The sequence below is a fragment of the Phaenicophaeus curvirostris genome, unplaced genomic scaffold, assembly GCF_032191515.1.
Source record: "Phaenicophaeus curvirostris isolate KB17595 unplaced genomic scaffold, BPBGC_Pcur_1.0 scaffold_46, whole genome shotgun sequence".
Classification (NCBI taxonomy): Eukaryota; Metazoa; Chordata; class Aves; order Cuculiformes; family Cuculidae; genus Phaenicophaeus; species Phaenicophaeus curvirostris.
This window is the reverse complement of record NW_027206669.1, coordinates 687,917-700,917: the sequence shown is the minus strand read 5'-3', so window position 1 is coordinate 700,917 and position 13,001 is coordinate 687,917. Positions and strand designations below refer to the sequence as shown.

The window sequence follows — 13,001 nt, the reverse complement described above, 5'->3', positions numbered from 1 at the left end:
AGGACTAACTGAATAAATAGGACTGAAGTTATACAGGTGCTCAGGCTCTATGAGGGAGTGCTCTTTTTTTTTTTTTTTTGCTGTAAAATGTACGTAACTGCTTGTACAGATATTTGTCAATCGTTAATTGAACTTGTTTATTTTTTTTGCTGAAGCCAAGAGATTCTGCTAAGCCGTCAGTGCATCCTACTGCCCACTGCTGGACTGCGACCTCAGAGATTTACTTGGGCTGTAAGGAAGGATATGTTATGGCAATTGATGCTGAGAGAGGCAGTGTTTCTGTTCTTCAACAAAAACCTCTCCCTGGTAAGAAATAGCTGTGTGGTGTCTTTTATTCAAGTAGGGAGGAAAAAGGATAGGTGAAAGCTTTTTTTGCTTTCTGCTGTTCTGCTATTGTATATCTTACAGAAATTGTAAAGACATATTTCTTTTATTAGTAGGATAAACATTCAGAACTTCTGGGTGGGTTTCTTTAGCACCCAACAATTTGCTTTCATTTTTTTTTGGAAAAAAAAAAAAGAAAAACTTCTAAATACATCAAAATTGATAAAATGAACAATAGTTACAGCAGTCCTGATCTTATTAACCAGCCCTACTAGGTTAACAATAAACTATTAATATACCAGCTATATGTATTTTTACTGTTAGTTAAGCACCAGTAATGCATTTTATTTTGCATGAAATATTGGACTGTCCTCCTCTGATACGGTAGATGATGTTAGAACAGATGAGCTCATGATGAATCTTTAAAAAACGAAACCAAATTTGACGTAATATTGCTTAATAGAATTCCTTAAGGTCAGCAATTATAGGAACTATTTTGTATTCAAAACAAGTCTATAAAGATTATCAGGCATTAATGCATTACATATGAAGCACAGAAAGTGAACAGAAGACGTCTTTGACTTCATAGAATCATAGAATCACCAGGTTGGAAAAGACCCACCAGATCACTGAGTCCAACCATTCCCATCAATCACTAACCCATGTCCCTCAGCACCTCATCCACCCGTCCCTTAAACCCCTCCAAGGAAGGTGACTCAACCCCCTCCCTGGGCAGCCTCTGCCAGTGCCCAATGACCCTTTCCGTGAAAAATTATTATTTCTATCACTAGAACTGGATAATATCCTTCTGTAGACCAGCATAGCAATGTTTAATAAACACTGAGTCAGTGTTAATGGACAGGCTGATGATAATCTTGTTTTCTTCTTTTGCCATGTAATACATTATTTTTTTAAGCTGCTGTAAATATCCCTGACTTTCCCAAAGTTCTGTATCTCTATCCAGTTTTGATAGTCAGCACAGAAATGGAAGGCAGCTCTGAAAAAAAAATCAGCAAACCAGCACTATTCCTCTGTTTTTGAAACCATCAGACTCTTAAGTTTGCCATATCAAGAGCTGAAAATCACAAACAAATATAAAGCTGAGGCGTGACCAGAAATGGTTTGCCAGTTCGTTAGAAGGCAATAAGAATTTTTGCCATTTGGGATTTTCCTCCACTTGTGTATTCTTTGAGTCCTGTCCTAAATCTGTGTGAGATCACTGTGTGTATTCGTATTTTACTGAAGCTTCTGCTTAATTTAAGATGTACTGCAATCTGTATCTGCTCAGCAGAATGCTTACATGTGTGTCCAACTCGAAGCACGTGCCAAGCTCCTGTTATGGTTTTGCAAACAGAACCGTAAGCAGCCACAACATTTCACTTGGGCAATTTTCAGGCTGGCTAAACTTTCCTTTGTAAGTAAATCTAATTAAAAAATTATGAATGGAAATAACAAAACCAGAACTTAGCACTAGAAGATAGATAAATCTGCATCTGGATCACAGTCCATGTATGACTATCTCCCTTTTATAGCTGTAAGCTGAACCACGTAACGACTGTGCCAGCTCAGATGCATAAATGACAGAGATGGTGGATATTGGAGAAGAATGCACATTTTTGATTCAATATACCAAACTTCACCTTTTGTTCAGTAGACTGGGCTATAACTGGCTTTTATTGCAATACTGACATATAAACAAGGTTGACGTTATATATTGTTTTCTTTTGTGCAGAATACGTGTGTAAAGTGTCAGACATCGTGTCATATGTTCGAGGAGCGCAGAAAAAGAAAGGTATTTCCATGTTCAAATCAAGCTAATTGATTTTTAGCCAGCATCAATGATGTCTGGGAGTAATAATATGTGAGTACAGCAGGAAGCCACTGGTTAGAAAAACTCAGCTCACACTGACCTCTGTAAGACACATCAATGGCAACCTTTTATATGTTTACAGGAGAAATGATTAATAGCTTTTGTGCTAGTAGACAGCCAAATGAATAGCCTCTGGAAAAACAGTGGCAGGGAAATAATTTCTGTTCATTCTAGTTTAAATTGGAATAAGTGATGCTAGAATGGGTTCTCTACTGCTTAGTTTTAGTAACTTTGTTTAGAACTGCAATCACTTGTGATTTAGTTGAGTTAGGATTTAGGGTTTGTTTCAAATGTTTTGTTTTGGGCTCCACAATACAAAAAAGGCATTCACGTAGTGGACAAAGTTCAGCACAGGGCCACAAAGATTATTGCAGAGTCTGCGTGTGTCATACAAAGATGGGCTGTGAGAACTCTCTTCAGCCCAGTGGAAAGGAAATGGGGGATTTTACTGTTGCTTCAGCTACTCATGAAAGGTTACAGACAGGATGGAACCTGACAGGCAAAGGGCACAGTTTGCATCAATGGAAATTCTGAGTAGAAATTAGGGAAAAAAAATACTTCCACAGTGAAGGTTGCCAGACATTGGGACAAGTTTTGATTTCTCAAATTAATTTCTAATTCATCAGACCACAGTAGTACTGTCACTTTAAATTATGTGTACCAGCCTTGTCCTTCATCATCACAGCACAAAGTCCAAAGAATATATAGCCCGTTGAGCCTTTTTACTCACAAGTAGTAAATCATCTCAGATTTGAAGTTGGGACACATGGTTGCAATGAATTAAACTTGATGTTTCTTGTTGCCTTTGTGCTTTCAGGTGGCAAACCAGAGGATCCACAACAATCAGTTTTATTTGCCATGGCATTTTGTAACGGGGGACTGTATGCAGCTGGAAATGTAAGGCATCCTTTATGCTTGTAACTTATTGTGTGAAAATCAAAAAGCATTCAAATGGAGTGTATTTGCAGAGCTCACTGCAAAGACAGAAGTCAGAAAAAAAGTGGAGGTCCTCTCTGGTTTTGTCATATATCTTCTTTGTTAGAACTTGAGACAAGAACTCAGAAAGGAGCAGGGAGGGAAGAGATTCCATTTTTTAAGTCAAAGAAGGAACCAAAGAGGACAATACTATTTTTAACAAAAGGCAAAGAGAGTTCTAGAGGAACAGGAAAGAAGGATGGACAAAAAATAGGAGAGGAGAAAAAAATGACCAAGAGAACCACCAAATTGTTTTGTGCTGAATCTCACTCAATATTTAATCCAAAATGATGATTACATTATACAGTGCTGCTTAAGAGAGGGACAAATCCCTATACTGTCACAAAAGAAACAATGTGGAATCTCAAGTGTTTACTAATGAGAGAGTCTGTTGTCAAACATGGACTGTTAGTAAGACTTGTATTAAAAAACACCTTGATTTTTCAAAAAATGCGTTATGCAGGATAAGAGTCATCTGGATTTAAACGTCATGAAGGCAGATGAGACCATTAGCAATGGGATACAGTTAAACACACTTGCTCCAGAGAATTTCAGAAGGTTTTGCCAGTTCAGTTTGCCAGAGTGGGTGGGTTAATTGACCTTCAGGCTGGGATAATTGACCTTGACCTGATGTGGATTTGTACTTTTCTGCACAGGGGGGCGTTTTATTCTTTTATCACATCAAAGATCTGCAGTATGAGACGAAAATCTGCGTTGATATCTTAAAACCCATATCCAGCCTCATATTCTCACCTGATTACGCTGTGCTTCTGCTTGTCACTGACCAGGTATAGCATTTGAGATAACGGCATTATATAATGGCATGTTCCTTTTATTCTGTATGTGCATGCTGGCACTGCCAGTATGAAATGTCTGTAATGTAATCACACAAGTCAACAAATTATACCAGAGGTAAACTTAGCCCATCTTGTGTTTGCAATGAAATCTTGGGCCTTGGGTACATCAGACCTACTGTGGCTATGCGGGAGACTTGTTCTGTGCATCTATCTGAATTTGTCTGGCCACCCAGTCAAAGATCCTTCTTTGACCAGCCTGATGTCCAGAAATCTTACACAAGAGTCCCAAATCCTCAAATTATCCCTGGTTTTCCAGACCTTTAATAATTTAAATTGGCATTTAAATGTGGTTTGTTTGGGTTTTTTTGTGGGGGTAACTTTGGTCACACTTTGTCTCTGATTTCACTCTCCTTTTGTAAAATGCGTAGAGAAGTTCTAAAATCTATGTCTACATTAGTTATGAATTGTTTCTAAAAGGTTTTGAGGTCTTTAGATAAAAACATCTTTTGAAGCTTAAGATTTATTATTTGTGTTTTATGTTGCTTTAGAATATTGATTGGTTTCTGGAGCAATACGAAATAGGGTGGTTTTAAATTAAAGCAGTTATGAGAAACAAAACTTGGAAACGTGACTAGCTGGATCACTCTCAAATGAACCATCCTGATTTTCAGCTAGTGTAAATTTATATAATTTACTAAATTCAGTTGAATTCTACTGGGCACTTTTTACCTCAATTTAGAGTAGAGTATGAAACTTTAAAGAGCTCAGGAAGATGAGTATTTTTTCTTGAAGTCTTTGACAGCTTTTAATGAGAAGTCTCATAGCCCAGGGATGGATTATCTCTCTCTGTCTGTCAGGGGACAATCTATGCTTACAAACCTGCCCACAGTGGAGAAGCTGTCAAACTCCTGGACACATGCAGTAGTTGTTTCCTGACAGCTGATTTTCTTACTCCAGGGGACAAGTACTGTGTGGTAAGAAATTATTTTCTTCCTTATATATAATTGTGGCTCTTTTCAGATGACCAAAACGTTGGTAAGACACAAAATCAAAAGCCTTGCAGAGATCGTGACTGTTCTGGTGTTTGTTACAGTTGTGGAAAACCTTCTCATTACGGAATTAAATGGCATTAATTCAGGTATGGCCTATAGAAGGGTCAGAACTTGCCCTGGAATGCAGGGTGGATAATTCGCAGGCTGCTAAAATGTTGTATGGTTCTGCTGTTTATTTGCTGTCTCACTAGTGGTCAGGAACACAGCTGAGCAAAAGGTTGATTCAATTCAGAGAACAGATGTCGGAACAAGGAATCCCTGCTGATCTTTTCAGCCTCCAGCACAAACTGGAACAGCCTGAGAGATGCCTTTGTCCCAGGTCCAGGGACAACGAGGCATTACTCATGGATCTGTTCATTCTGAAATATTCCTTGCTTTCCTCCTGTGTCTTGGATTCCTGCAACTCTGATTCATCTCAAGGCCATGAATTCTTCAAGTAGCCAGCCCTGAAATTCTGGGGTGTGAATCAATTAGTTTTGCTGATAATCTGTTTGTTTGTCAGTAACATGGGAATGACAAATTTTACCTGAGTCTGAATGAGTGATGTGAGGGTTGATTGATCTCTAGCCACACTTCACTGTGGAATTATAAAATTTCCTGGTTATAAGAAGGCCTCAAAAACATGATACACATAATTTTTCATGTGAGAAAACCAGATGTCACCTTAAGCCCTTTCCTGTGCAAACAAAATGATAAGCAGGTTTTCTATTGCAGGCTGAATGGTGGGAGTGCTAATATTGATCAAGCTTACATGTTTTGCCCTAGATTGTCTCATTCTGCTTAAAAAACATTCCTGTATTTGCATCAATTCACAGAAATGATTACACATTTTCCGTAGGTAGGCGTACCTTGCAGCAACTGGACTTAAAGGGAATTCAAGGTAATTTCAAGCAAAACTAGTAATCCTTGATCTGCTCTGCTCAGACACTATTTGAATTTATATTCTATAAAAGATCACTAGTCATTTCCAGACTATTTGGTTATTCCACTCTCTTTTGACTATGTTTTTTTCTCTGTTCAATAGTCTGTAACAATTTCAGGTGAAGTACAAGTTTGGTTCCTGGAAGATGGAACTTGCCTCAGCAAGCTCAACCTTGATATTCAGGTACACGCAACCAGGAGCTCATTTAGTGACTGATGCTTGAAGTTTTCTTTAGTATTTCTTAATTCATAGCATAATATTCCACAGATTTGGATCAACCTGTGGTGAGGAAAGATCAGTAGTGTCTCTGTACAACCCATGAAAGAGATTTAAAAATATTACGTTTACTTGAACTAATCGTCTATTGAACTGGGCCATAAAGCAGAGGCAACATGTCAACCTCATGTCATAGAATCATTGAATGGTTTGGGTTGTTGTAGTGATGTGTCTTTAAGCACATATTTGTAAATAACAATCTAAATTTTTATAATATTTGATGAAATATTTATTTTTAATGAGTGTCAGAACTGAATGGAAAAGTTTTGAGTCTGTAAAAACTAAATGCCTTGAATGACCAGGCTCTTGAAACTGAGTTGATAAAAGTATTTAAAACTGTTAATGCTTTGTCCTGATTTAAGATGCGTTCAAACCCTGAAATCTGACACAGTAAGAGACTCATCCCTTTCTGTAAGAGCTGTACACATAACAATGCACTCACTGTTTCATTGAGGTGGGACTTATTTCACTTTAAATGTGGATATAATGATTTTTTTCTGAGGAGTGCAGAATTGGCTTTTGATATGTAGATACAGAGCATAGGGAAAAAAGCCAAGACGTCTCTAAAATACTTTGTTAAAAACAAGTTTTTTAGCTGAACCATTTGAGGTTTCTTCTTCAAATTTTAGGGACTTCTAAATAGTAAAAGAAGTCGCATACTAACATACAGAATAGTTGTAAAAAAAGGTATGGAACTGTTAATCATATTTTGTTTCTCAACTAGGCAACAGCTATGGCTTGCTGTCCCTCCTCCAGCAGCGTTGCTGTTGGGACCATAAGAGGTCAAATCTTATTTTCTTGATGTTACCAAAGCTGAAGCTCCACGGGTTGTTCACAGAATTTTTCTTTCCAAATTTCCAGTGTTGTCTTTGCAGTAAGTATGAAGCAGCAGGGGCAGTAATATTGTCAATCTGTTTCTTGAGTAACGCTGTTAGTTGAACAAAAAAACTGTTCAAGCTTTGATTCCAAAAATAACAAAGTAAAATATTTTGATGGTTTCAATTATTTTCCAACATATTCTGAATTGCTTGCAAGAGAGGTAGTGGCAGGATTTATATGAGAGAAATATAATAAACCTGTATTTTAAGAAGGTTTAACTGAGCACTGAAAATACTCATGTATAAGATCCTTTCTGGCAGATCACTGTGTGCAATAATTATGCACAATTCCATGTATCCAACTTTAGAGGGCCATTTCTCACTAGAAGTAAATTTAAGTTTTTGTGAAATTAAGTTTAAGCCTTTTGGTCATCCCTTTTTATACGGTGGATTTTTATTACCATTGTTAATTATTCATTTGCTCACTGTTCTGGAATTTACCAGTCCTCCTGTAATAAGCTCTAGTGATGTAAAAGGCTTTTTTTGTTTGGTTGGTTGCTTTTTTCCATTATTGAAAAATCTGAGAGTATTTTACTTCTACTTTTTAAAAAATAAAATGGATATTGAACAGTTAAACTTTAATATTAGTCTGCCTGTTATTTGGAGACTCAGATGTGATCACTATCCACAGCTACCTAAGATAAAACATTAAAAATAGATACGGAAAGCAACTCATTCAAGGTCAAATCAATATAAACAGAGCCATGTCTATTAAAAATAATATCAAAATCTGTATAGCTGTTTTATTTTTAAAAACATAAACTTCATTAAAGATTTGCTGAAGTTGTTAACAGACTGCTATGGAGCATCGTTAGCTTTAGATTGACCACCCACACAATTAGAAATTGCACTCATAACTGCACTTTATATCAGACCCTAATCCTGTAAACCTAGAAGCTGAAATTTCAGTTGCGTTTATGCCCTCAGTGAAGTCAGCAGAGTTATTGGAGTGGAATTATTTGACTCTTTTTATTGAGCTGTTTTCTATTTGGATTTTTTTTTCACCTAGTTATGACCAGAGTGGCCGGTTCCTCATCACTAGGGCTGCAGAAGGACATATCTTTATTCTAGATGCCCGGCCTTCAAAATTATTCCAAGTTCTTGGATATGTAGGTAATAAATGTTACAGCATTAACTACACTGTGTTTTCACTATTTACTGTATTTTAGGTGTACTTGCTTTCTTTTTTTTTTTATTTAGTTTTAGTTAGCAAAGGAGCAGGTAAGTCAGAGGGAAGAGAATGGATTAGCTAACCAGCTGATCACAACTCCAGCACAAAAGGAATAGTAGTGGCAAAGAACTTAAGACTTTTGTGGCTCATCTTGAGAGAATTTAGAGTAAAAATCATGATAGCTGGGTGCAATTGCCTGCCCCGGACATCTTTAACGTGAGGACTGCTGGAACTGTCAGCTTTGCTGCTGGATGCTAAAGAATGAAAATGATGGAATTTTAAGTCACAGAATAATTCTTCAGAAATTTGTGTATTTGTTTTTGCAGCCTCTCAATTCCACTAACGTTATACTTACAGATCGCATCTATAAGTATAGAACTTCATCATAACTTTAAGTGGTGGTTATCAGCAGAGAACCTCAAAATTGCTACAGTTCAAGCTGGATGTAAAGTCATATTTGAATGTTTAATGTCATAGTAACACTTAGCACTCTCAGTGCTGGATGCCTCTAGCTGAAGTTGTGTGCGTGCCGCACTTTCCAAAACCAGGTTGTGGCTTGTCTGATATTTTCATGCAAGTTCCAAACTGTGTGGTTGAGCTGAGATGTGTCCTGAACATGGGTCTCTTTGTTTGATGTGATAACTCAGCAAAAACGTTACCGTGATTCAGTAACAATTTGCATTGGTGTTCCCTACCTGCTTCAGCCTTAGCAGATGAAGTGCTGGATCTCTCTGTAGTTTCTGACTTCAACAAGGACTTAGTTGAAGTGGCGGCACTTCTTAATGTGGGAGCGGGCCAGAGAGCAAGACTGGAAGTTTTTTATCTACCTTCAGAACTCACAACAGGTAAGAATATATATTCTGTGATATTTTTCTAAGGGAAGATCATATTATTGCCATCCATTAACACAAATCTTAATCTCTTTCTTCATCTCCTCTGTACATTCTCCTGGGACATCATTTCTCATACAGCATTCGGTAGGCTTTATAGTCAGCTCAATCATTGCAAAATGTGATCTTTTAAGGGAAGGCCAAGGAAGGAAGAAGTAATTCATTTGCAGATTCACAAAGCCATCGCTTAACAACTACTTCTACTGGTGGTGGTTGTTATTGCTGTTATTATTACTATTGAGTGGGCAATGCCCGAAGCCAGTCACAGAGACCTTGTTCTAGGCATCACCCTTTTGCAGACTAGCATATCGGGTGTTCAAAGGGGAATCAATCCCACCAGCCTCTTCAAAGAATTATTATAGGTATGTAATAGCTCAGAAGGAAAATATTAAAGGTTGATCTATCTAAAAAAATAGTGATTCCCTGTCTTTGTTATAGCTTTTCTGTGTAAAAGCACCAAGGAAAAAGTCTACTGTGTTTAAAAAATATTACCTTGTGTCCCAATAGGAAATGTTAAAGAAACTTTCTATGAGAAAAGTGTCACTATGAGGAAAAGGGGGGGAGGGGGTTAAGGACGCCTAAGAAAGGCAAACTTCCATTCACCTTCTGGAAAACTGATATTCTTGGAATGATCAGTTCGGGGCACTTTCTGGAAACAGGTGGAAAACTAATTCAGTTGTCATGAGAGGTCTTAAATGCATAAATTTAACTAAGGCACAGCAGAGCAGGGTAAATCAGGGTATGCAAACAATTACATCACTGTGGTTAAACTGTTTCTAGGACTTCTTTAGAGCTGTCTCTCTGCTTCACTGCAGTGTGCTAGATTGGCACGACCCCCAGAGTAAGTGTCAAACCTAGGTGTCTTAATTCCTAGTCTCCTTGAAAACTCACATAATGCTCACTCCTTGCTGAGACTGATTTTCTTAATTACTTGATGGGTGAAGCACCTGCATTAGTGGTAATGATGCCTTTTCCTCCCTGTTTCTTTTTTCACGCTTCTAGATAATGATGAGTATGTTAATGACCAAGGAATGTTTGATGCTAGTGCCATTAAACAGGAGCGTTATGATCTGGATTGCCCTTTGAGCTCAGCAGTCAGATTGAAGGATAATATTGTGTATGGTTACTGTACCTCTGGACTTTTCATCTGTAAATATCATCTCACTGAAAAGGTAATTTTCTGAAGCTGCTTTATTTTGGGTGATGGTTAAATACCATCAAACAAAGGCTGTAGCTGAAGTTAATATAGCAGGATATTATCATAAAAAGTCATCTCTGCACTCAAAATATCTACTCCATCCATAAACATCAACTTTTAGTATCCTACCACCTGCTCAGAAATCTGGCAAAAGCAATCTTCTTGTTTGATTACAGAGAAAGCCAAATGTTGCTTCTTAAAACTTGTACAGCTTGCAGGCACTTCATGTGTAGCTTCTGTGTTGGAGCTGTGCTTTTGTGCAGTCTGCTGAGTAACTGGAGTATCCAGCTCTTAAAAGCACTGAGCCCATGTGAGCCCATGACTCTAAGACACAACTGCAAACCCAGCTCAGCCCTGCCTGAAATGAAGTAGTGGTCACTGTCATTGCCTGCTGATGAACTGGACCTCTCTGTAGCTCATAGGTCTCCCCCAGTTTGAGTCAGGTCAAGGAAGAAGGTGAATTCCAAAGGTGGCATTCCTCCTTGACAACTCTGGGCCCAGGCACATAAAAACACACAGACCCTTTTGAAGAGATGAGAAGCAAATCATCGTAGCAATGTTACTGCTTCCTGAGCTCAGAAATCCAAGTGTTTGGATTGTAAATCACCACATGTGATAACCCACAAAACTGCCATCAGCCTTCTCAAAATGGCATAGACATCTCCATAATCTGAACTGCTGCTAACGTTTTCTTTGTTCGGCAGACTATATCGGAAGACCCATCAGTATTTTTATCAGAGAAGAGGATTCGTAGCAATCAGTTTGGATCGGGGATCCTCTGTTTATCACCCAACGGCCGGTGGCTGGCATCAGCAGCGAACGATGGTGTTTTGTTCGTCTATCACACTCCTACTATGGTAGGTAGGCATCCAGGTACAGGCTTTGTTTGGTGTACGCGAGGAAGAGGTGTGCAAGCTACTTTCTTTCACTGGAAGCTTTTCTTTGCTTGAATATAAAGTGTTCCAGAAAAATTTACGTTGAACATGAACTGTCATAACATTATATAGTACAATTGTTTTTATAACTGATGATTATACAAACTACTTACTTTCTTCTCCAGCAAATCTTGGGGTAGATAATTTTACTACTTTTCGTTATCATCACCTGCAAAATTAGTATTCTAGAAACTTGTCCCATCTGTAGTCAAAAATCACAAAATCATAAATCCTAGGCTTTTATATACTTCGTGTTGACATTTTGGATTGACTTCTATAAGAAAATACAGAAGCATAGTTTATAGACATACCCTGTTACAAAAACATATTTACTCATACTGCTTCTGTGACTTTTCTAGGATATACTCGCTCGTATGCATTGTCACTCATATCAAGGAGGAGGAATCAGATCCACGGTATTTTCTCTGGATAGCAAATTTATCCTTGTTATTGGGAAAAATGATGGTGCCCTGGTGTGCCTGAAATGGAAGTATGTATAATATTGATGGTGTGAATTTTTGTATCCTGACAGGCAAATTTTGCATCTATTTGTGATTCTAGACTTTTTATTAGTCTCAAAGTAAGGTTAAGAATTAGATGAAGTCACTCCTCTCATCATTAGAGGTAGCTTCCCTAGCTCATTTAAAGCTTCCCACCAGTGTTGTGGAGAATGTCTTGGACTTTGGGTGCGGTTGCAATACAAGATAAAGGAGTGTCTTCTGATAAGCATTACCCATAATAAGCTGCTTATCACTCTCAAATAAACCATCTGGAATGGGGTGTCTGAGGATCTAAGCCATATAATCTCATGAGATACCATTTTATTTCAGTGATTAGGGGACATCACAGATTTAACGGGAGGGAATTGAACTGTGCCCATAGAGAGCTCTTAGCAAACATTAGGAGTGAGGGACACGTGAAACTACAGCTTTTCTGTGGTATAACAAATGTTCAGGCAGATGCATAAATGGAAGATGGGTCCACCAGAGTGGTATTTCTACTCTGGGTAATGAATCTTTCAGAATTTCTAATTCTGAAGAAACTTCACTTAATTATGAATGCTAGAACTCAAACAATATTAAATCATATGTAAAAATATTGAATAGGCATTTTTGAACAACTTAGTAATTTTGTTATATGGAATATTTAATAATTTGTCCTTTATTATAAGACATAAAAATACATCAATTTATTTTCTATTTACTAGGAAGATAAAGAATACTGAAGCTGAGGAAGCTGATCTTCACTGGCGATCTCTTCTTGCTATACTGAACAAGTCCACTTCAAATGAAAATACTGTTTTACAATCCATGGCAGAACGGCATTTTGACCCAGAATCCACAGCAGAATCACTTCCAGAAGGGAAATTTAAGGTGGGGTGTTTTTTTTATTTTTAGGGAAGCGGGGGGAAGGTTTGATCATTCTCCTAAAATTGCACATGATAAAAACTGTCCTCCAAACAAACTCTGATCCTTTTGCAGAAGTAGCAAAATACTCCCAAGGATAGGCTGAATATGCTTAATTCTTAATTTGTAGAATAGTATAAACAAGGAAATGGAATAGTTATGGGAAGATGGCATTCACAGCTTCAGTTTCACATGGTTTCTTCAGCCACAGAAAACTCTGTGAAAGTCAATTTCTCCTCATGTGAAATTATTTGTCATTTCCAGTGTGATATTACTGCTATACATTGTGTGTTGTTTGTTTTCCTGT

The 13,001-nt window shown here is 37.7% G+C and overlaps 1 protein-coding gene across 1 annotated transcript in view; it reads left to right on the top strand.

Annotated features, from left to right (window-relative positions):
- Positions 1-13,001, top strand: part of LOC138733917 (cilia- and flagella-associated protein 43-like) — a 222,717-nt gene that overhangs the window by 2,048 nt on the left and 207,668 nt on the right. The window contains 14 exon segments of the mRNA XM_069881434.1: positions 156-306; positions 2,057-2,116; positions 3,012-3,091; positions 3,826-3,957; positions 4,824-4,940; positions 6,043-6,123; positions 6,941-7,006; positions 7,008-7,090; positions 8,104-8,207; positions 8,970-9,110; positions 10,158-10,327; positions 11,058-11,210; positions 11,648-11,778; positions 12,496-12,661. Coding sequence (XP_069737535.1) covers positions 156-306; positions 2,057-2,116; positions 3,012-3,091; positions 3,826-3,957; positions 4,824-4,940; positions 6,043-6,123; positions 6,941-7,006; positions 7,008-7,090; positions 8,104-8,207; positions 8,970-9,110; positions 10,158-10,327; positions 11,058-11,210; positions 11,648-11,778; positions 12,496-12,661 — 1,635 coding nt within the window.